We start from the raw sequence: 21934 nt of genomic DNA, 5'->3' as shown, positions 1-21934 counted from the left end.
TTTTCCAGTCCTCATGCATCCTCCGTGTGTTGTGTTGTGTGTTCCCCAGAACGCCTTAATGTTCGCTCGGGTCTGCCTCCTCTCTCGATGCAAAGCTGTGCTTTCCCCTGTGCCCGGAACAGTGCCCGGGTCCTCGCAGAGGACCCGTAATGGAGGGACACCTGAAACAGAGGAGTGATAATGAAGGAGTGACAGCTGCATTACACAAGCGTGTCCAGAACGTTCGAGGCTGGGGGGGGGGGGGGGAGGGAGGTTCAGAGTAAGTGTAGGCAAGGTGTTCACTGAAGAGCAAGCAGAAATGAAAGCGAAGTATTTCTGAAGTAGTCATTTAAATGCTTTATACATATCTTTTTAAATAAGGTGGCCATTATTTTATTAATAAGCAGTGATTAAATTAGAGTATAACATAAATTTGTTATGGTATTTTTGAAAGCTGTAGAATTTCACAAAACCATTTTTATTAGACAATATATTGTATACTTAAAATGATTAATTTGTATGGAGGTGTATGTATTGTGCTTAGGACTTTTTGTTTTTTATCTCCTATACTAATTTATAAATATTTGTCTGCTTGCTAAGGGAAAGAAAATAATGTTAAGGTCAAAATTAATTATAATCTTTATTTCTTCAGATGTACCAAAAAGTAAAGAATCCAAATATACTCACTGTGGACAATGTGAAGAGTGTTCTCCAAAATAAATTTCCTCATGCTAATATTTTGGATATTTTGGGAATTTATTCTAGATACGATGATAAAAGAAAGGTAATTTGGAATGCAAATTTTCAAAAATATGATCCAAGACCCTTTTATTGTAATCTTATGAATTAGCCTGATCTAATTAACTCATGATTTGGATATTAGTCCCCCAAAAAGAAGGGAACTTTTAGGCCTGTGAATGACACATGTTTTATGCAGTGTTTATGTTTCCACAGGAGACTCTTTGAGAAGCCCCCACAGCCCACACAGCCGGAGCCCAAAGGGCAGTGGTCGCAGTGTGACTGAAAAGCCAGTGCGGCTGCCGTTACTGGGTTTTGGTTTGAGTTACATCAGAATAGTTTTCCAAATGGTTACTTTTGAAATGAGGAAGGTGCCATTGATATTTTGCCCCATTGCTATATTTTCGTACAATTAGAAAACAAACCTGAAAGGCAACTTGGCCTGAGCTTTCTTTAAGGGCCAAGTTACACAGAGGCACCTCTTTTGGTGAAGTCGTTTGTGGCACTGGGGACCATTGAGGAGAAAAGCTACTTTTCTGCAAGGACTCTAGTGATTCTGAGTCATGGAGGGGCAGGCACAGACACTTCCTGTGCTGACCGTGTCGGCCCGTGGGGTTGAAGCGCGGCGAGGTTTCGTCTCGGGGACCCTGTGCCCAGGGTGGACGCAGAGGGGGCACCAGCCCGGCTTCAGTGTCGGCACGTCCAGGGGGTTCGTCGTAGGGTCCTGCGGGTTTTCCCTACATGCACACAATGTCTTCATTTTTCTTTTCTTCTTTTTACTGGACATGGTTTTTTTACTCCTTACTGCTAAGTGGTTTATCCTAATACTGGTGGCACGAGTTCAGTAAATGCTTATTAAACAAATGAGCACAGGCAGAAACAAATCTCCAATCCTGGTGAATGAGAGTTTTTAAAAAGTATGCATCACTCTTTATGTCAAGGGTCAGCAAGCTACAGCCTGTAGGCCGGCTCTCGCCCTCCCACAGCCCGTCTTCACGGTTTCGGGGGGACACGGCCTTGTTCACTGTCCACGCGTTCTGTTTCTCCACTCGTGCACTGGAGCACCAGAGCTGAGTCGCTGCGACCCTGACCCGATAGTTCGCAAAGCCAGAAACTCAGGTCATCTGGCCGTACGCAGAAAGGTCCCCAACTCTGGCTCTGCTTTCCCTTAAATGACATTTGGGAAGGGTGGATAAAATTAGCAAAATTAACGTTTTCTCCTCTGGCATATAAAAATGTCCCAGTGTTCCTCCTCTTTCTTATGTAGTTCTTTCTCAGAGGACCACATTCTGTTTAACTCTGACATTTTTTTAACTGAATAGGCCGGAGCAAGCTTTTATAAGACGACTGGCCTGGGTCCTTTGCCTCAAGCTCTTTACAATGGTGAACCCTTCAAATATGAGGCGTGGGATATTCAGGAGCTAGAGTCCGCTCTCCTTCAGAAAATGATGGATATGACCGTGTATTTACAAAAGGAAGTTTTTATGGTAGGTAAGCGTTTATGAGAAAATATATGATGAATGATATTTATCAATGACTTTTTAAATTAAGAGAACTTTTAATAGCAAAAGTTAATTTTGTAAAAATTTACATCCTAATCATTTTCAGTAGTGAATTTTTAAAGTAATAATTAATCAGCTTTATTTGTGCATAATTACACCTAAAATTGCTTAATTGGAAAGAAAATTCAAAGTTTTACATGAAAATTTACTATGAGAATTCTAAAATTATTTATTGATTTATTTTAGATTAAGTAGTCTTAAAATATCTCTGTATAATTTTAAAACATATGTATATAAATTGTCTATGTTAACTAAATAGTAATTTGTGTTATTTCAGGGCACATTAAATGATCAAACAAATGCAGTTGATTTCCTTATGGATAAAAATAATGTTGTACCCCGTATAAATCATTTGATTTTGTACACTGAATGGCAGCACCTTAATTTAATATCTACATCAGGTAAAATAATAATCCATATACTTTTCTACAAAGACTTATTGAATTATGAGTTCTTTATTCATTCATTATCATTTAATATGTAAATTTCCAGTAACTGCAGATGTTGAAGATTTCTCCACTTTCTCGTTCTTGGATTCACAAGACAAGAGTGCCGTCATTGCCGAGAACATGTATTATTTAACCCAAGAAGGTAGTAAGCATATTTTATTTTCCTGAATTTATTCCTAAAATAGTAAAAACTTGTAATTTTAGTAAGGTGTTTGCATAATGTATTTTTATATGTTGATAATTTGACTAGAGACCTGGTTTTCAATACAAGGGCTTGTAACTTGTTAGGATATAAGGATTGTGCTGGGAAGATGATGCCTTCTATCCTGAATAATTTTAAATGCAGAGGGTTTATCTTAGGTTTGTTTTTGTTTTTTTGCCTTATTTTAAAGCAAGCTATACCATTTTCACCTTTTCTGAAAGTGACAGAACCCTTTCCAGACTGTGTAAACTGATACCTTGCGATGCATGAATAAAAGTGTAACGCCCAGGTCTGAGCAGAGCAGTCCTGAGCTCGCACCGAACAACGTGTGGATGGATGTTGTGCTTGGGTTGGGGGCAAACCAAAGGGGGGGACAGGATAGGAACGTGACTGGAATAAGAATTCAGCCTAGACTGGGAAGTCTGCAGTGGGGCCCAGAGTCTTTCAGGGTACAGCGATTTATTCAGGTAGATGAAGGTAATTCGAGTTTGGTTTTTTGGTTTTGCCTTGTTTTGTTTAACCTGCTTTGCTGCAAGGGGAAACAAGAGGCACTCCACAGGAGAAGGCTGCCCGTGACCTTCCAGCCCTGGGGGCGCGCTGTGGGTGGGGGGCACGCTGCGGGTGGGGGGCACGGTGCAGCGGGAGTGGACTTTCACGTCGGAGAGGGTTGTGCGTACAGGCCACACAGCCAGCCTGGAGGAGGCTGTGAGGCGAAAGGCCCCAGCATCACTTTCTAACTGATCCTTGATTTTATGTTCAGAAAATGGTCTTTTTACACACAATCCAACAAACAATAAAATGTGAAATAAAAGGTCCATTTTTTGGTAGGTCAATGTCTCGAATATATAAAAGGAAGGGATGAGGAGACAGAAATAGGGAATAAAAGATGCAATAAGCATTTATGAGGTTCTGGGCTATGTTTCAGAAGTTACTTCTGGGTGTCAGAATAAGTTAGCCTGTAATAATGTCCTCGGGTAAGTCCCTTGCAGGTTAAAGGAAGACTTTATTAACTGACAAAGTCCTAAGTTTCTCTTATTTGCATTTATGTAAATGTGAAAAGAAAGAAGAAACTGAGAAATCACTTAGGACTGTTGAAGTGTTTCTGGGTTTACAGGCTGTTATGGGGAGAGGTCTGGCAGGAGAAGGTGTCAGGGCCCCTCCCCTTGTTCTGTGGAAAAACTGTGCTGCCTGGTAGAGCAGATTTTCTGTGCTTGCTTTAAGTGGGTCTTGTGATCTAAAGCAGTGATTTTCCTAGAGGCTTTAACGATGACCAGACGAGCATTATTTCAGATGTTATATGCTGAGGCTGGGAGAAATAAATGCATTCAACTGTGGTGTCAGAATTAAAAACTGTTTGTTTCTGTGGCTTTCCATTCCTTCGGAAACAGGGCTGTGCTGATGCGGGCAGCACGAGATGACCGAATGAGACCCAGTCAGGAACAGACCTTTTCAATTAAGTGAAACATAAGCCAATATTGCTATTCTTTGTAGCCACTAATAAATATGCTTTATTGTATATGGTTTTAGATAGATGAGGGTATAAATGTCAATTTTTAATTTTTAATTTTTAATTTTTCACAAGTGCGGCTAGAAGGCAGCTTTGCCTGCCAGCACTGGCTGCAGCGGTGACGAGCATAGCGCCGTTGCCTCTACACACGGAGGTCACCCGCAGACGTGCCCCCTGGGGGCCACCCTCTGCCCCTGGTGTCTGGGTTGATGTGGAGCTCATATCAGGAGTCACGTTTCTAGTGTTCTTATTAGTATGTCACTGTGTGTGTATATTAGTAATGTCTGCTTATTTTCAGAAAGATTAATTTTAATATTATTTATATTTTGTGAACTGGATATGTCCTCTGCTTTTAGTTTGATTAAACTCTTTGAAACTTTCAGATGAAAATGCGATTTCCTCAGTTACTCTCTGGATTGTGGCTGATTTCGACAAGCCATCTGGGAGAAAACTGCTCTTGAATGCATTACAGCACATGGTGAGTAGGTCAGCCCAGGTAAAGGCACCTAAGAAACCTGAACCAAAATATTTTATGGAGCTGTTTTGTATTAGCTAAGTGTAAATTTATTGCTGCATAGCAAATTACCCTATAGCTTAGTGGCTTAAGACAGCGAACAGTTATTTTCTCGGTTTCTGGGGTTTGAGAATTCCGGACTGACGTAGCTGGGTGGGAGTGGCTTGGGGTCTCCCCGAGACGCAGTCACATCTGCGCCGCTGGCCTCGGGGGGCTGGACTGGAGCCGGAGGACCAGCCTCTGAGATGGCTCACGTGTGCGGCTGTTGGCGGGGGCCTCAGTTTCTCACTGGCTGTGAACACAGTGTGTCATGCTGATGCCACACAGGCCTCTTCTTAGTGTTGCTTAAGTGTCCTCATGAAATGACAGCAGGCCGTCCCCAGAATGGGTGATAAAGAGTTACAGACAGAAGCCACAAACCACAAAGTCTTTTACGGTCCGGCCTCAGAAGTCACCCACTGTACTTCCACAGTATCCTGTTTGCTACGCAGATCACTCCTGTTCAGTGTGAGAGGAAACTCTAAGGTGTGAGTACTAGGAGGCGGGGGTCATTGGCGGCCGTCTGGGAGCCCTGCTGCCACACTAAGAACAATGAATACACTTAAAATGAAAGATAGTGACATCCTCTAGGAGAATTTTCGTGTCGTATTAGACAGTCTATGTAATGACCTGGTGGTGGTGAACTCCTTTAGCTTCATCTTGTCTGGGAAGCACTTTACCTGCCCTTCCTTTCCAAATGGCAGCTTTGCTGGATAGAGTGACCGAGGCTGTTGGTCCTTGCTTCTCATCACTGGGAGTGCTTCTTGCCAGTCCCTTCTTTTGGGAACTCTACTGACAGTCGCTGTACATTTAAAGCACGGAGTGGTGACGGCCAAATCTCCGCTTCGTAAGTGTGTGTGGCTTTGTTTCCTCTTTCAAATAGGAATCAAACTCCCCGGGAATATTATGCTTTGTGCATGTCCTCTTGCCTGATGGTGTTACCTGATGCTTTTAGGGTCTGTCGATGAGGCTTGCCTATCTCAGTTACATTTGGTTGCAAAAGAGAGATTATCCTTTATTTATTAGCTGGTCTTCTGAAATAAGAGGATTTTCCCTTATCAACTGAGGATAATTATTCCTAAAATTCCAGATGAAATTCTTTATTTTTATATTTAGTTCACTAATTTTTTAGAGAAGAGATACAGTCTAGCAGTCACCTCTGTTGATGGAAAATACACATTTTTTGTCTTTTATTTTCAGTTATCATTTGGTTCATGGCTTTTTTTAGTCTTCCATCAGTTACATGCTTTATTCTTTAAATGCTCACAGTGCCCCACGTTGGCCAGTGGACCCTTCAGGCTGGCTTCTGTGTCCTTGTCTGCGCGCTTCCCTGCTTCCTGACAAGCAAGATGTCTCCTGCTCACCTCACATTCTCCCTGTCTCAGATCCGCCCCCTGCCCTCTGCCCTCTGCCCTGTCCGTGGGAGGTGGTGGGGAGAGAGCCAGGCCTGGGCCCCGGGAGCGGTGCTGTCCCGGGGCTGGCGTGGCTCGCAGGCCCTCTCGTAGCCAGAGCGCAGCCCGAGCGGTCTGCACCGTTCCCGTGTGGAAGAGCACTTTCCGCACGACGACTCACCTAGAGCACGTGTTCCAAGTATGTAAAGCACAACACGACGGATCTCCAGTGAGAAACAGAAGAAACCACGGCTCATAGTTTGAGATTTTAATACACCTCTGTCCTAACACGTAGGACAGGCACACAGAAAGTCAGTGGGGGTGTGTAGAAAGAAGATTTGAGGGACAGCATCATCAAACTTGACCTGGTGGACCACAACACAAAAGTGTGGAGTCCGTAGTGTGTGCTCTTGGAAAATGTGACATTTAAAAAACGTGTGTAGATGCTGGGCTACAAAGCAACTCTCATAAAATTTTCAGGGGCCAAAATTATATAAAGTGTATTCTCTGACTACAGTGTAATTAGAAATCAATAAGAAAAAACTAGAACATCTATGTATATTTGAAAATTAAGAAATATTTTTGTGTAACCTGTTGGTACAAAACTGCATATTTGTTGGTACTTTTGAAATGAATGAAAATTTGAATGATGTTTAAACTTGACAGTTAAAACCAAAACTGTATTTGTGTGTGTTTGAAAGAGTCATCATAAAATCAGTTATCGAAACAGAAATCTTAAAATTTAAAAACAGCTACTTAAATGTCTATCAAAGAAAGTAAAGGAAAAGTTAAAATTAAAAACAAAAAGTAATGAAATAGAAGACATATAGTAAAGGTCCACAAGGCCAAAAGCTGGTTCTTTGAAAAGATTACTAGAATGGATGAAACACCTGGTAAAACTGTCCAGGAAAAGCAGAGAAGCAGACCGACACAGCCAGCACCCCGACTGAAAGAGGGTGGGTCACCCCAGATCCTGTGGGCACAGCAGTGGTAGAAGGTGATGTTTTTAGTTACTGACAGAATGAAACCTGTAATTGAAAAAAAAGTTCAAAACAAAAAAGTCCAGACCCATGTGATCTTACTAGTACCGAGCTATACACACCAGTCTCACACAAAATTTGTTCCAGAGAATAGTCAAATAAGCAGTACATCCCACCTTACTTTACAAGATCAGCATTACTTCTAACCAAATGTCTAAAAAGCATTCTAAAGATTGGAAAGCTGTAGGCTGATCTTATTTATGAACATAGATGCAAAATTCCTAAACTCATGTAGAACAGGATGAACAAAAACCAAGAAGGAAGAATTTAAATTGTCATGTTTCTAAATTGTTTATATGGAAAATACAAGTAAATTGACACATAAATTATTAGAATTCTTTAGTTTAACTAGGTTGCTGAATAAACACATCAGTATATAAGAATTAATTTTAAGAGTTGCAACAAACAAGAAATGCATTTTAAATGAATTGAATATCACTTAATATAGCAAAATTTTCAAGTGCTAGAAATAAATGTTACAAAATAAATTTTAAGACATATTGAGAGAAAATTCAGAAGTTCTACATGAGTGGAGAGAGAAACCATAATTATGAATGGAAAGACTCAATATTATGAAGATACCAGTTCTCCCAGGATTGATGTTATAACTCCAGAGCAATTCCAGCATGAATCTCAGCACTTTTTATGGAAATCATCAAGTTTATTCTCAAATTTATGATGCAAAGCACCAAGAATAGCTAGATTACTCTTAGAGAAGAGGAAGGAAGGAGAATTGCTCTGTTGGATACAAAGATCTCTTATAAAACTACAAAATGGAAGACAGTTTCACAGGGGAGAACAAGAGAGCAACGGAAAATGCATAGCAGAGCCAGACGCAAACCCGGGCATGTGTCATGGTTGGTGGCCTCGAAGTAGGGACGATTTCTAAAACGAAACACGGAGCCCAGTGGTCGGAATAAGAACACCAGCACACTGAGCTACATTAAAATTAAGGACTATTTTTTGTTAGAAGGCACCATCAAGGGAATAAAAAGGCAGACCACAGCATGGCAGGAGTTACCTGCGTACATATAAAAATAAAACGCTTATGTCTTAGAACTCAAACTCACGTAAGTCAGTAAGAAAAAGATAATTATCCCCAAGAAAATAATGGCAGAGATTGAATCGGCAAATCCGTAAAGAGGGCAGTGAACATGTTAAATAAGAATATTTAATATCATCAGTAATGAGGAAAAATGAATTAACCTTACACGTTTACCCGAACGATTTAAAACGGAAAGTCAGTGTAACAAAGTCACAAAGTTCCTGTGTTACTGGCGGGGGTGAAAACCAGTCCAACTATTGTGAAAAACGTCAGTGTCTTCCGAAGTTGGAGCTGTGCGTGTTCTGCTTGTAGAGCACCAACCCGAAAACAACTCAAACGCCTAGCTCCAGTGAGTGCAGTGGATGAAAGAGGGTAGGTTCACACCGTGGAATTCTGTGCAGCACCAAAAAATAAACAACTGCGCCTACACAAAACAGCGTTGATGAATCTCAGCCATCACGTGGAGTGGAAGAAGAGCACAAAAGAATGTGTATTGCATGATTACTTTTATTCGAGGTGCAAAACGGAGGAAACGTTTAGAGAGGCAAGCTTCAGTGGTAAAGGATAAAGAAAAGCAAGGACATTATTAGCATAAGCGACAAGACAGTGGCTGTCATGAGATGCGGGGGTGTGGGCATTGGCAGGGGGCCAGAGCCGCCTTTCACTGCGCTCTGTTTCCTCACCTGGGGTGATTTGCTAAGCTCTGCATTTTTGTGATGTATTTTGTTATTTCACAGACACACACAAGAAGCAGTTCAACGAAGGACTGCATTATAAAGTAATCCTTATGCAAAGAGGTGAAGCAGTGGGAGTTAGTGAAATGACGGTTTTTAGGCCGTGTCAGTGAGAGGCCACATGTAGTCACAGAGAATCTGACAGTAAGAGGCGCTGTGTGGCAGGGCGTAGGCTTGAGTGGAAAGGAAGCAGTTCAGCTATAAAGAGGCATGTAAAATACAGCTCTTCTTCACCACCTATCAATGTGTTTTGCAGAAAACAAGTTTTCATAGCCGGCTGGGCATTATTTATAATCCTACATCAAAAATAAACGAAGAAAGCACAGCTATTTCTAGAGGAATTTTGGCAGCTTTTCTCACACAGAAAAACAGCTTTTTGAGAAACTTTCTCAGGAAACTGGCAAGAGAAGAAACTGCTACAGCCGTTTACTCTGGAGATAAAATTAAAGCATTCCTTATGGAGGTCAGTAGCTGTTTGTTTGAAATAATCAGTGTGTATTGAATACTTCAGAAGTGTAAGTCCACGTGCTTGGAGATGTCACGTTACTGGAAAACAGTATAATCATTTGGGGATAATAAATATTCCTCTAAATGGGAAAAGATAGATGTTAAATGATATGATTTTGCATAGAGGCATTTAACAAATCAGATTTCTTATATTTCAACCACTTCATGAGTGAGGAGCCACATCCTTCGGGTTGATGTTATTCTAGTTAGGCTGTGCCCTTCAGGGTTGGGAGGGTTAAAGGGTTTTGTAAGTAGTCCTCAGGTGTCTCACCCAAGGAGTCCAGTATGAGGGGTCTGGCCGGAGCTCTGAGTGCAGCGAGAAACCGAGGGGGAAGGAAGTCTGCAGAAGAACGCAGCGGGTTCAGGAACACGGCAGCTCTGAAGACCCGACGCAGAGACAGTGGCCGGACTTGAGGTTCGGGCAGAAGGTCCTTACGACCAAAACAGAGAGAGGCGGGAGCACGGGGGCCTGCGGGGCACGAACACGGCCCTGGGCTTCAGGCACTTGTAGGCCGCAGTAGGGGATTCAGACTTTTCCTGAGTGTAACGGAGGAGGGGAATGACCTTTAAAAAGATGGCTCTGGACACCGTGTGAAGCTTCCATAGTAGGTAGACGAGAATGGAGACAGGGTGAACAATTAGAATGCTGCTGCAGCAATCTAGGCAAGACATGATGGTGGCTTGGACTAGATAGCAGTGGTGGAGATGGTGAGATGGTGGGTAATTAATATTGTGTTATGGTCAGTAGGGTTAGTTGATCGACTGTATGTGACATGTGAAGATAACAGGCTAGGGTTTTGGCTCAAACAGTTAGATTTCATGATGGTTTCTTTTGAGGGGGGGAGGGCGGGAAAGTCTAGGTGAAGAGAAGATTTGGACAACAGAGGGACCAAGGGCTAAGTTTTGCGCATGTTGAGTTGGAGATGCCTGTTGGAACATTCAAGTGGAGATTTCGAGCTCACGAATGAATGAGTATAATTTGAGGGTCGTCAACATTATGTATAATTTCAAGCTAAGAAGCTGGAGGAGAAGTCTCAGTTAAGTGAGGGTGTGGCGGAGAGCAGAGAGGTGGCCGGCTAAGCCCTGGAATGTTCCCCAATGTGGAGGAGCTCAGGAGGAGGAGGGTCCTGCAGAGGAAGAGCCAGTGCATTGGGTTAGGAGGGCGCGGCGTCCTGGCAGCCAGGTGGAGGGTGTATTTCAGGGAGGGAGTGAACGCCTGAAATTCCTGTGGAATAAGCAGCAAACCGTTGTATATCTGCCTGTAAAGAGATGTCAAAATATTGTAACTGACTGAAGAAAGATGCCCGTTTTCAAAATGTGGTTTCAGAAGAAAATACTATTTTGTCATAATGTGATATTTAAATTTTATACTAATGTACCAAAGTGGGCTTTATTAATAGAAATTTAATAGATTCACTGCTCTTTTATTTATTCATTATTTTTGTGCTTTAGGGGATGGATAAGAATTCTTTTGAGAAAAAATACAATACCATGGGAGTGAGTGTTTTTCGGACTCACCAGCTGTTCTGTCGAGATGTCCTTCACTTGCATCCCGGAGAAATGGGGATTGTCAGCAATGGAAAAGTAAGTAGGAGAAACAGGAGCTCCCTTTTCTCAGTGACACTGTGATACAGGGTCGCACACGTTTTTCTGTCACAACACACCGGCCCTCAGACTGGCCTCGGCATGCGTGAAATGCGCGGAGAGGTTTCGGTTGCGGCGCGGTACCTGCCACTTCACCCTCCCTGCCCCCCCGCAGACGAGAACGCTGACGCGGGTGAGGGAGGACGTTCTCGCGGGGCACCGTTCGCTCTGTCCTAATGTAAGTGTCAGACCGAGCAGCCTAGTGCACGCGGCGGCCTTGTGATTGAGAACCGCTGGGCAGCAGGTGCAGGACGTGCATCGGGACATCTTGTTCCTCTCGTAGCTTGCCCTACAGTTGCTGAATAAGAGTACGATGCTTTCGTATGCAGTGTAGAGCACTGTTTATTAAAATAACCTTTAAAAATCTATAGGAAAAGTCACTTACCCCCACCATCCTACTAAATTTTATTAAAAGTTTATTGTTTTAACTTCTGACCCGTTTTTCACCCTACTGGGTTATTTCTTGGTTTCTAAAATACATAGTTGTAATTTTACATATATAACTTTGTATCACACTCTTTTCTCAGTGTATCACAAACATTTTTCTGATTAGGGAGTCTTTATACACAAAATTAGTGGATAATAGCTATTTATTAATATATTTTGAATATGATAGTCTGGTTTTATTTCTGAGGAATTAAATTTTAAATAATTGAATCTGGTGCTTAGATTTATTAAGAAGTAAACTAATGTAATGCTTTGACACTGGTCTGCTTGAGCTATCAAATTATATATTCCTAAGCTCTTGGTTTTTTGTTTTCTACATTTTTATGAGCTCTGTTCACCTGAGTGTTTGATTCCCGTATTACTGTTCCCTTAAAATTATGCTTATTTATCCGGTCTTATCTGAATGCATGAAGAACATGGTCAGGAGGAATAGGAGACCCGTGTCCCCGCCCTTCCACATGGTAAACAGCACCTGCTGCGTTGTAATGGTTTCTGAGCTAATCGCATCAGCTCCTAAAGGCAGTTAGACTGGGGTCCGTCTGTGTACACTGCTGTTTTACAAACTGGTGACAATGGTTGCCATTTATTATTACAATAATAAAAGTACAGGGTGGGGCAAAAGTAGGTTTACAGTTGTGAGTACATGAAACAGTTTATTCTTTTATTATTTATTATTGTATTTTTCATACAAACAAGTGTAAACCTACTTTTGCCCTACGCTGTACTAGTGACTTTTGATAGTGAGTTATGTGGAAGCCCAGAAACGACATTGCTTTTTCTCTCTAGCAGTTACTTAGGGAGGAAATGAAGCTTTTTGGAAGTTTTCGAGTGTAATGGCTGCCTTTGGTTTTGTCAGTCATCTTAAGAAGTAGAGAGGGAATAGTGACACCTGCTATGTCTAGTACCCTGCCCTTTGACTGCGCCTTATGGAACACTTACCCCGTGTTTTCTTTGCCACTGTTTAACATATTTCAGATATTAATATCAATGTTAATGATACATATTAGTTGTAGTTATATTCAACTTATTTCCCATAGAACTATGATTCCCTCTCTCTTTCTGAAGTTGACAACATATGAAAATAGTAATTTCTCACCTGCCCTGGACCAAACATTTTTCTAGGTTCTGGGAGTATAGCAGTGAACAAACACGTTTTCGTGGTGTTTACACTGTGGTGGACAGAGACAGATGACAAATAGCATCCTCACCGATAAGGTATCGTTTGGACGGAGAACCAAAGGAGGCGAGGGAGGAGGCCACGTGTGGACGCGGAATGCTCTAAGTAGAGGCGGCAGTGAGCACAGGGCCTTGGGAGGAGGTCGTGCCCCTGTGTTTTAGGAACGGCAGGCACGTTGGGAGCAGCAGTCAGGAGAGGAGCTCGGAGAAGCTGCTGGGGACCAGGTCAGAGCGGCTTTATAGGGTTTAAGGACGCCTCCTTTACTCTGAATGGCTTGTGGAGTTCGTAGGCCTGCACCGGGCTTGGCACGACCTGACCTGTGTTTACTGTGGGTCTCTAGTGGCTGTTCCATTGAGCGTGAACCACAGGGGTCAGGAAGTCTGATGGGAGATGCCACAGTGGTCCAAGCGAGAGGTGATAACGGCTTGCCCCAGAATGGCTGGAGTGGAAGTAGTCAAAAGGGGAGGTGGGATGTATTTTGGAGGAAGGGTGAACAGGCACTGCTGACAGTTTGGTTCACAGCAGGTGAGAAATCACGAGGAGAACGGAGTTGCCATGCATTCTGGTGGGAAAGACTGCAGCAGGAGAAAGGGAAGGTGGAGAATTCAGTTCTGACACGTTAGCAGTTCCTTGCTCCTTTCTGGACCTCCACGTAGGCTTGTTGAGTCCGCAGTCGAACATACGACCTGAATTCAGGGGAGAGGTTGGGGGTAGAGATAGTACTACATTAACTGACCTTTCATGTTGATTATTCTGTTATTGTACAACTTTGATTTGAATAGAAAAGTCCAGTATATCCAAAAGTAAGTTCAGTGGTTTGTGAACTTGAACATAACACTTGGCCTGTGGCTCCGCCCCAGCCATGCTCTGGAGCCCAGTGATCACCACGGTTCTGGGAGGTGGTGGTGGTCGCTGGGGGTCCGACAGCTTCCTGCATGAGACAGTTCTGACATTTTAGAGTTGGTCTTCCTTCTGAACCTGGCCGGGTGTTTACGTTGGGATTGGAACATATTCAGAGTTACAATTAGGAATGATCAAAATTGGGACCAATGGGACTTTTTAAAAATTTTAATATTTTAATTTTTCAATTACAGTTGACGTTCATTTTCTATTAGTTCCAGGTGTACAGCATAGTGGTTAGACGTTTATGTAACTTATGAAGCGATCTCCACAATTAGGCGCGTACTCCCCCGACACCGCACGTGTCACGAAATCATTAACGGAGTCCCTGTGCTCTGCTTCACGGGCCAGTGACTCTGCGTCACTGCCAGTTTGTACCGATTAATCTCTTCACCTTTGTCACCCGGCCTCCCAAACCCCCCCTTATCTGGCAACCAACGATGATGCTTTCCTACTGCATGCTCAAGAACTAGAAACTTGTGTTTTAGTATCAACTAAAGCCCTAAATAATGCTGTTGCTGTAATTATAACAAATGAATTTTTATCACACTACATATTTGCAAATTGCTGAAAGACAGGGGTAGTAGAGAGTATGGAAGCAGGCAAGGCCTTTTTTCCCTAAGCTGGGCAAGTCTGGATTCAAAATCCAGCTGCACCATTAACCATATTGCCCCTCTGAGACTTGGTTCCTTCATTTGTACAGTGGGAATCACAATAGCATGACTTAACAGAGTCGTCCGATTAAATACACTTTTGTACGTAAAGTGCATAGAACAGCCCTAGACACTCTGTGAATTTTCAGGAACGGTTAACTCCTGTGTTCTCTTCAAATACCTGAAGACTGTCACGGGCACAGTGCGCGCGTTTGTAGGTCGACTCGTGTTACACTTGGTGGGCGTCAGTGCAAGGTCAAGGCCAGCTGGCCAAACTTCCACAAGTGGAGAGAGATTTTTAGCTCAGTATGTGGATGAACACTCTAACAGAGTTTTCTAAAAATTTTAATAAGCTGTCAAAGGAGGTAATGCATTTCTGGTACAGCAGTTATTCTGTATAACTGAAAAATCACATTTCTAAAATGTTGTAAAGATGATTTAAGCACCAGTTAGGTTTTACTGTGCCAGTATATGATTTTCAAGTTTAATGTTCCTTTTTCCAAGATGGACATGATATGACTTTATGCTATTCAAGCTACTTTGTTTCACAGATAACACCTTCAACTTTAAGTAAAACTAAGACACAGAAGAATCAAGTTTCTCCCAGCCATTTGATGCTGGACTTATGTAGGTGAAATATAGTCAGTCCTCTGGTGAATTTAATCAGTCAAAATAGCCATCTTGTTAATTCCTTAGGAAAACAATTTGAGGTTTCATTTCCTCATTCTGAGCTACTGACACACCTGCCCGAGTCACTGGGGGTGGCTTAGACAAACTTGCAGCTCTTTCCCAGGCCTCTCCTGTTCATCGTCCAGAAAACACGACATTGAAAGTGCTTTCCAAGTTACCTTAAAAGTGATATCAAATCTTAAGGTGATGAAATGTTTATATGTGGACTTTTAGTTTTATAGTGCCCATTTGTTTTTAAGAGTCGTGTTTTGTTTGTGGTGAAACGTGATGCTCCTATGACATGAGTAAATAAGAATTCGAGAACTGTATTCATTAATTTTGAAAAATTGTTAGCTGCAAAAGCACATGAAGGGGGGAGTGAGAAAATCTGCAGCTGTGTCATTCTGGCCTTTTTACTAAGAAAGAATAGATTCCGCTTGACCTGTTTTCTGGTTGTCATTAGGTACAGTTGTTTAATGCCTAGGACTAGTGCAGCCTGCCTCCGTGTACATCAGGTCTGTGTTTGTAACAGCGTGGTGACTGCCTGCATTGGCCTCCTCAGAAAATGCAACTGGCAGTCGCGCTGGTAGGAGCTGTGATGGAGTAGCCATCCTGAGACGTTAGGTACATGGCAATTTGCCAGCTTCCCCGCTGCACCGCTGGAGTAAAGCTAACCTGCACAACCTCACTGAGCTCCAAACCTTTCATGCAACGCACAGGGCATCCATCAGATGAAGGCCAGTGGGTGTCATTAAGTGATCATGTGATTTGTCTCGTAGTTTTGCTGTCTTACTCCTTGCTTATAGATTCATGTCACTGCAGTTTATAGATGAATGGAAAATAAAATTGAAACTAAAAGATTTAAAACATGCAGGCAATTGCTTTCTTCATTTACTTGAGAATGAAAAGCCTTAGGTTTTTGGAAGCATTATGTCTCAAAGTAAACCTTTCAAATGGAGATAATTTTGTACTTCTTGTTGCTTCGATTTTGGTATTTATGCAAATGTTATTTGTGATATGAAAGTGAGAAAATATTTTTTTCTCCTTTTTATCCCAGTGGATTTAGTAGATGGTGGGATTAATAGCCACCATCTGTTTAGTCTGTAATTGATTTTTGAGAAAATATTTCGTGAAATAAAAGGTATCTTCTAGAAGAGACACAATAATAATTGCTTTTATTTTAAGTTTTTAGGACCTTTAGATGAAAATTTCTGTGCAGAAGATTTCTCCTTGTTGGAAAAGATAACATTTACTAATTTAGCAGAGAACATTAAAGACATTGTTGAAAATATGGCAATCAACTCAAAGAAGTAAGTGTTTAAAATCATAAGAGCAATTCATTTCTGGGTTTGGTATTTTCCATATCGTTTTTTTAAGATTAGAAAATGTATCAGATGCGTGCACAAGTTAAGATATAATAGAAGACAGAGAAATTTTAAAGATATAATAAAAGACATGCATTTAGTCATTGTCAGCAGAGAACAGATGTTAATATTTTGTTTCATTTGCCGTGGATCTCACTGTTCGTTTCCCCCACCCATCCCACTCTCCTCACTTCCCGAGAGGTAACCATCTCCCTAAAGGTTGTGTCTGTGGCACCTGTATTTATGTTTTCACTTTTGCTTTGTAGGTAAATATGCATTTTCGGCTTTTATTGTGTCGGATTCCTTAACTTTAGAGGAATGCTACTATACTGAAGACTTCTTTGCTGTCTACTTCAGTAGCTTTATTCCATTTATTAAATACATATGTTATTAGTATGTAGCTATACATACATACATATTTATCATGTAAATAAGGTATAGATATGTAACTGATATATACAGTGTATAATTTATGTATAAGTATATATGTGAATATGTAGATAGACACACTTATGTGATGTTTTTTAAGGGTTCTTCAGTGAAGCTTTAATTTTTTTTCATGAAATCTTGTACCCTTTAAAAATTTTTAAATGTATTTTTGTTCACTTTTTATTGTAGTTTTCCCCTTGTCCCCCATATCCTCATCCCCCTCCACCCAGACCCTCCCTCCGCAATTGCCACAGTGTTGTGGGTGTCCATGGTTCTTTTTCTCTTTTGCTCCATCTCTTTACCCCTAACACCCCCCAGAGCCATCAGCCTTCTCTCTCTACCTGTGAGTGTGCCTCTTTTTCGCTTGTTAGTTCAGTTCGTTCATTAGATTACAAATATGAGTGAAATCGTGTGGTATTTGTCTTCCTCTGACTGGCTTACCCCACTTAGTGTAATGCTTGCCAGGTCCATTCAGACTGTCACAAAGGGTAAACTTTCCTCCTTTTTTAAGGCCCAGTAGTATTCCATTGAGTAAATGCACCATAGCTGTTTTACCCACTCATCTACTGATGGTCAATTGGGCAGATTCCAAATCTTGGCGATTGTTAATAATACTGCAGTGAACATAGGGGTGCATATATTCTTTCAAATCAGTGTTCTGGGTTACTGTGGATAAATTCCCAGAAGTGGAATTGCTGTGTCAAAAGGCAGTTCCATTCTTAATTTTTTGAGGTAACTCCACACTGCTCTCCACAGTGGCTACAGCAGTCTGCATTCCCACCAACAGTGCACAAGGGTTCCCTTTTCTCCACGTTCTCGCCAGCACTTGTTGTTTGTTGATCTGTTGATGACGACCATTCTGACAGGTGTGGGGTAATATCTCATTGTGGCTTTAATTTGCATCTCTCTGATGATTAGTAACATTGAACATCTTGTCATATGTCTGTTGGCCATCTGTATGTCCTCTTTGGAGAAGTGTCTATTCAGATCCTTTGCCCATTTTTTATTTGGATTGTTTGTGGGGTTTGGTTTTGTTGCTTTTTTTTGGTGTTGAATTTATGAGTTCTTTATAAATGTTAGATATTAACCCCCTATCAAATGTGCTGGCAAGTATGTTCTCCCATTCAGTGGGTTGTTGTTGTTTTTGTTTTTGTTTTCATTTCGTTGATGGTTTCCTTTGCTGTGCAATCTCTCTTTCGTTTAATGTATACAATTTATTTATTTTTTCTTTTGTTTCCCTTGCCTGGAGAGAGATATCAGAAAAAGTATTGCTGCAAGCAAGGACTGAGATTTTACTGCATATGTTTCCTTCTTGGGTTTTTATGGTTTTGAGTCCAATATTTAAGTCTTTAATGTATTTTGAATTTGTTCTTGTGTGTGGCATAAAAAGGTAGTCTAGTTTCATTTTTCTTCATGTACCTGTCCAATTTTCACAAAACCATTTTTTATATAGACTGTCTTTACCCCACTGTATTTTTTTTTTGCCTCCTCTGTCAAGTATTAATCGACTGTAAAGGTGTGGGTTTAGATCTGGGTGCTCTATTCTGTCCCATTGCCCTCTGTACCTGTTTTTGTGCCAGTACCAAGCTGTTTTGATTACTATGGACTTGTAGTATAGTCTGGTATTAGGTAACATGATTCATCCAACTTTGTTCTTCTTTATCAAGATCACTATTGGTATTCAGGATCTTTTGGGGTTCCATATAAATTTTTGGAATATTTTTTCTAGTTCAGGAATTGAATTCAATCTATAGATTGCTTTGGGTAATATGGATATTTTAATGATGTGAATTCTTCTTATCCATGAACATGGTATCCACTTATTTGTATCTTTTTCAGTTTCTTTCTTCAGTGTTGTGTAATTTTCCAAGCAGAGATCTTTTACATCCTGGGTTAAATTCCCAGGTATTTTATTCCTTTTGAAGCAATTATGAATGGGATTTTCTTCATTTCCTTTTATGACAGTTTATTATTGGCACATAAAAATGCAGCTTATTTCTGGATATTAATTTTGTATCCTGCTACTTTACTGAATTCATTTATCATTTCTTGGTGAAATCTTTAGGGTTCTCTATGCACAGTATCATGTGATGTGCATATAATGACAGTTTATTACTGCTTTCTTTCCCATCTGGATGCCTTTTATTTCTTCTTCTTGCCTGATGGCTGCGGCTGGGACTTCCAGTACCATGTTGTACGAGAGTGGTGGAAGTGGACATCCCTGACTCCAGTTCTTGCACGTTTAATATGATGGCTGGTAGTGGGTTTGTCATTTATGACCTTCATTATGTTTAGGTATGTTCCCTGTATTCCCACTTAGCTGAGAGTTTTTATCATAAATGGATGTTGGATTCTGTCAAATGCTTTTTCTGCATCTGTTGGTATGACCATGTAGTTTTTATCCTTTATTTTGTTTATGCAATCCATCATTATTATTGATTTACATATATTGTACCAAACCTGAACCCCCAAATAAATTCTGCCTGATCATGGTGTGTGATCTTTCTGATGTATTGCTATGTTCAGTTTGCTAATATTTTGTTGAGGATCTTAGCATCTCTATTCATCGGGGATATTGGTGTATAATTTTCTTTCTGTGCAGTGTCTTTATCTGGTTTTGGAATTAGGAAAATGCTGTCCTCATAAAATGAGCTTGGGAGTCTTCCCTCCTCTTGAATTTTTTGGAATAGTTTGACAAGTTAGTTCTTTTTGGAATGTTTGGTAAAATTCACCTGTGAAACCATCTGGTCCAGGGCTTTTGTTTGCTGGGAGTTTTTTGTTTGTTTGTTTTATTAGTGCTTCTGTTTCACTAGGTATAATCTGTCTATATAGATTCTCTGATTCTTCCTGATTTCATTTGGAAGATTATATATTTCTAGGAGCTTATCCATTTAGTCCAGATTTTCTAATTATTTGGCATATGGTTGTTGGTAATATTTTCTTATGATTCTTTGTATTGCTTTGGTGTTAGTAGTTACTTCTCCTTTCATTTGTGATTGCATTTATTTGGGTCATCTTTTTTTCTTGATGAATCTGGTTAAAGGTTTGTCAGTCTTGTTTATCTTTTCAGAGAGCCAGCTCTTGGATTCATTGATCATTTATATCAGTTTTTTAGACTTTATTTCATATATTCCTGCTCAGATCTTTAGTCTTTTACTCAATTTGGGTTTCACTTGTTCTGTTTCTAGTACCTTTAAGTGTTCAGTTGTTTATTTGAGAATTTTTTTGTTTCCTGATATAGGCCTGTAATGCTGTGAATTTCCCTCTTAGGTCTGCTTTCCTGGTGTCCCACAGATTTTGGGCTGTTGTGTTCTCATTTACATTTGTTTCAAGGTATCTTTTGTTTTTGTTTTTTTCCTTGATCTAATTGTTCACCCATTCATTGTTTAATAACATGTTATTTAGCTTCTGTGTCTGTGTATTTTTTTTAATTTTCTCCCTGTGATTGATTTCTAGTTTTATAGCATTATGGTCAGAGAAAATGCTTGATATGATTTCAGTCCTCTTAAATTTATTGAGACGTATTTTGTATCCTAACATGTGGTCTGTCCTAGAAAATGTTCCATGTGTGCTTGAAAGGAATTTCTGTTCTGAGGCTTTGAGGTAAATGCTGTGAAGATACCAATTAACTCCATTTGATCTATGTGCCCTTTAAGACTGCCATCTCCTTGTTGATTTTCTGTCTGGAAGATCTAGCCATTGAAGTCAATGGGATGTTAAAATCTGCTATGACTGTATTTCTGGCATTCTCTCCCTTTGTGTCTGTCAGTGTTTGTTTACATATTCAGTTGCTCCTCTGTTGGGTGCACGAATGTTTACTAGGGTTGCATCCTCTTTGTTGTCCCCTTTATTGTTATGTAGTGTCCTCCGTTGTCTCTTACTATATAGCCTTGGTTTTAAAGTCTGCTTTCTTATATACAAGTGTTGCTATCTAGCTTTCTTTCCTTTTGCATGAAATATCTTTTTCCATCCCTTTACTTTTAGTGTGTGTGCCTCTTTCATTCTGAGGTGGGTCTCTTGAAGACAGCATATACACGGGCCTTGCTTTCTTATCCATTCAGCTACCCTCTGTCTTTTGATTAGAACAATGAACCATTTGCATTTAAGGTGATTATTATAGATACGTGTTTGTTACCATTTTTTTTTTTAGCTATGTTCCTCTCTCTTCCTCCTCCCTCTCCTCTTTCCTTTAACATTTGTTGTAACACAGGTTTGGCGGTCACAAACTCCTTTAGCTGTTTCTTGTCTGGGAAGCTCTTTATTTCTGCTTTAATTTTAAATTATAGCCTTGCTGGATAAAGTAGCCTTGATTGTCAGTTCTTGCTTTTTATTACATTGAATGAATTTTGCCAATCCTTTCTGGCCTGAAGTGTTTCTGTTGAGAAATCAGATGACAGTCTTATGAGAGCTCCCTCGTAGATAACTGTCTGCTTTCTCTTGTGGCTTTTTCTTTGTTTTATCTGTCATTTACCAAAGTGTTTGTTAAACACTACCGCTAGGATTGTGAATTTACAACTTAATTTTGTATTCTTGTCAAATTTTGTTTTACAAATTTTGAGCTGCTACGTATTGTTGTTACATACACCCTGATTCAGAATTATCTTTCTAGTGAATTATTCCTTTTATCCTTATATGAATTACTCCTTTTCTAATAATGATTTTGTCTTAAAGTCCTTAGAGTCTGATATTTAAGCTATGTCAACATTCTTGTGGGATAGTATTTTTCTGTTATATTTTTTTATTTTCATTGATCCATGTATCTTAAAGCAAATATGTATGTATTGGAGGCTGTTATCTTTCCAGAACTAAAGATCTCATTTTTACTCTTGATTATAGTATTCTGATCCAGATGAAACTGATGTCCTTACTTTATCCTTTAGGATATGATTTAAATATATATATATATTCATTTAGGAAATAATGATAAAAGGAGATTTAAAATGT

General features: G+C 40.4%; 1 protein-coding gene across 1 annotated transcript in view; it reads left to right on the top strand.

Annotated features, from left to right (window-relative positions):
• UGGT2 (UDP-glucose glycoprotein glucosyltransferase 2) overlaps positions 1-21934 on the top strand; it is a 113968-nt gene that overhangs the window by 54878 nt on the left and 37156 nt on the right. Inside the window, exons 16-23 of the mRNA XM_045839041.1 lie at positions 632-763; positions 2040-2204; positions 2557-2680; positions 2772-2870; positions 4821-4915; positions 9457-9663; positions 11160-11291; positions 16383-16507. Coding sequence (XP_045694997.1) covers positions 632-763; positions 2040-2204; positions 2557-2680; positions 2772-2870; positions 4821-4915; positions 9457-9663; positions 11160-11291; positions 16383-16507 — 1079 coding nt within the window. The remainder of the gene's footprint in view (positions 1-631; positions 764-2039; positions 2205-2556; positions 2681-2771; positions 2871-4820; positions 4916-9456; positions 9664-11159; positions 11292-16382; positions 16508-21934) is intronic.

Source organism: Phyllostomus hastatus, unplaced genomic scaffold, assembly GCF_019186645.2.
Source record: "Phyllostomus hastatus isolate PE091 unplaced genomic scaffold, TTU_PhHast_1.1 phas_contig_29, whole genome shotgun sequence".
Classification (NCBI taxonomy): domain Eukaryota; kingdom Metazoa; phylum Chordata; class Mammalia; order Chiroptera; family Phyllostomidae; genus Phyllostomus; species Phyllostomus hastatus.
This window is presented reverse-complemented; position numbering and strand designations above follow the sequence as displayed.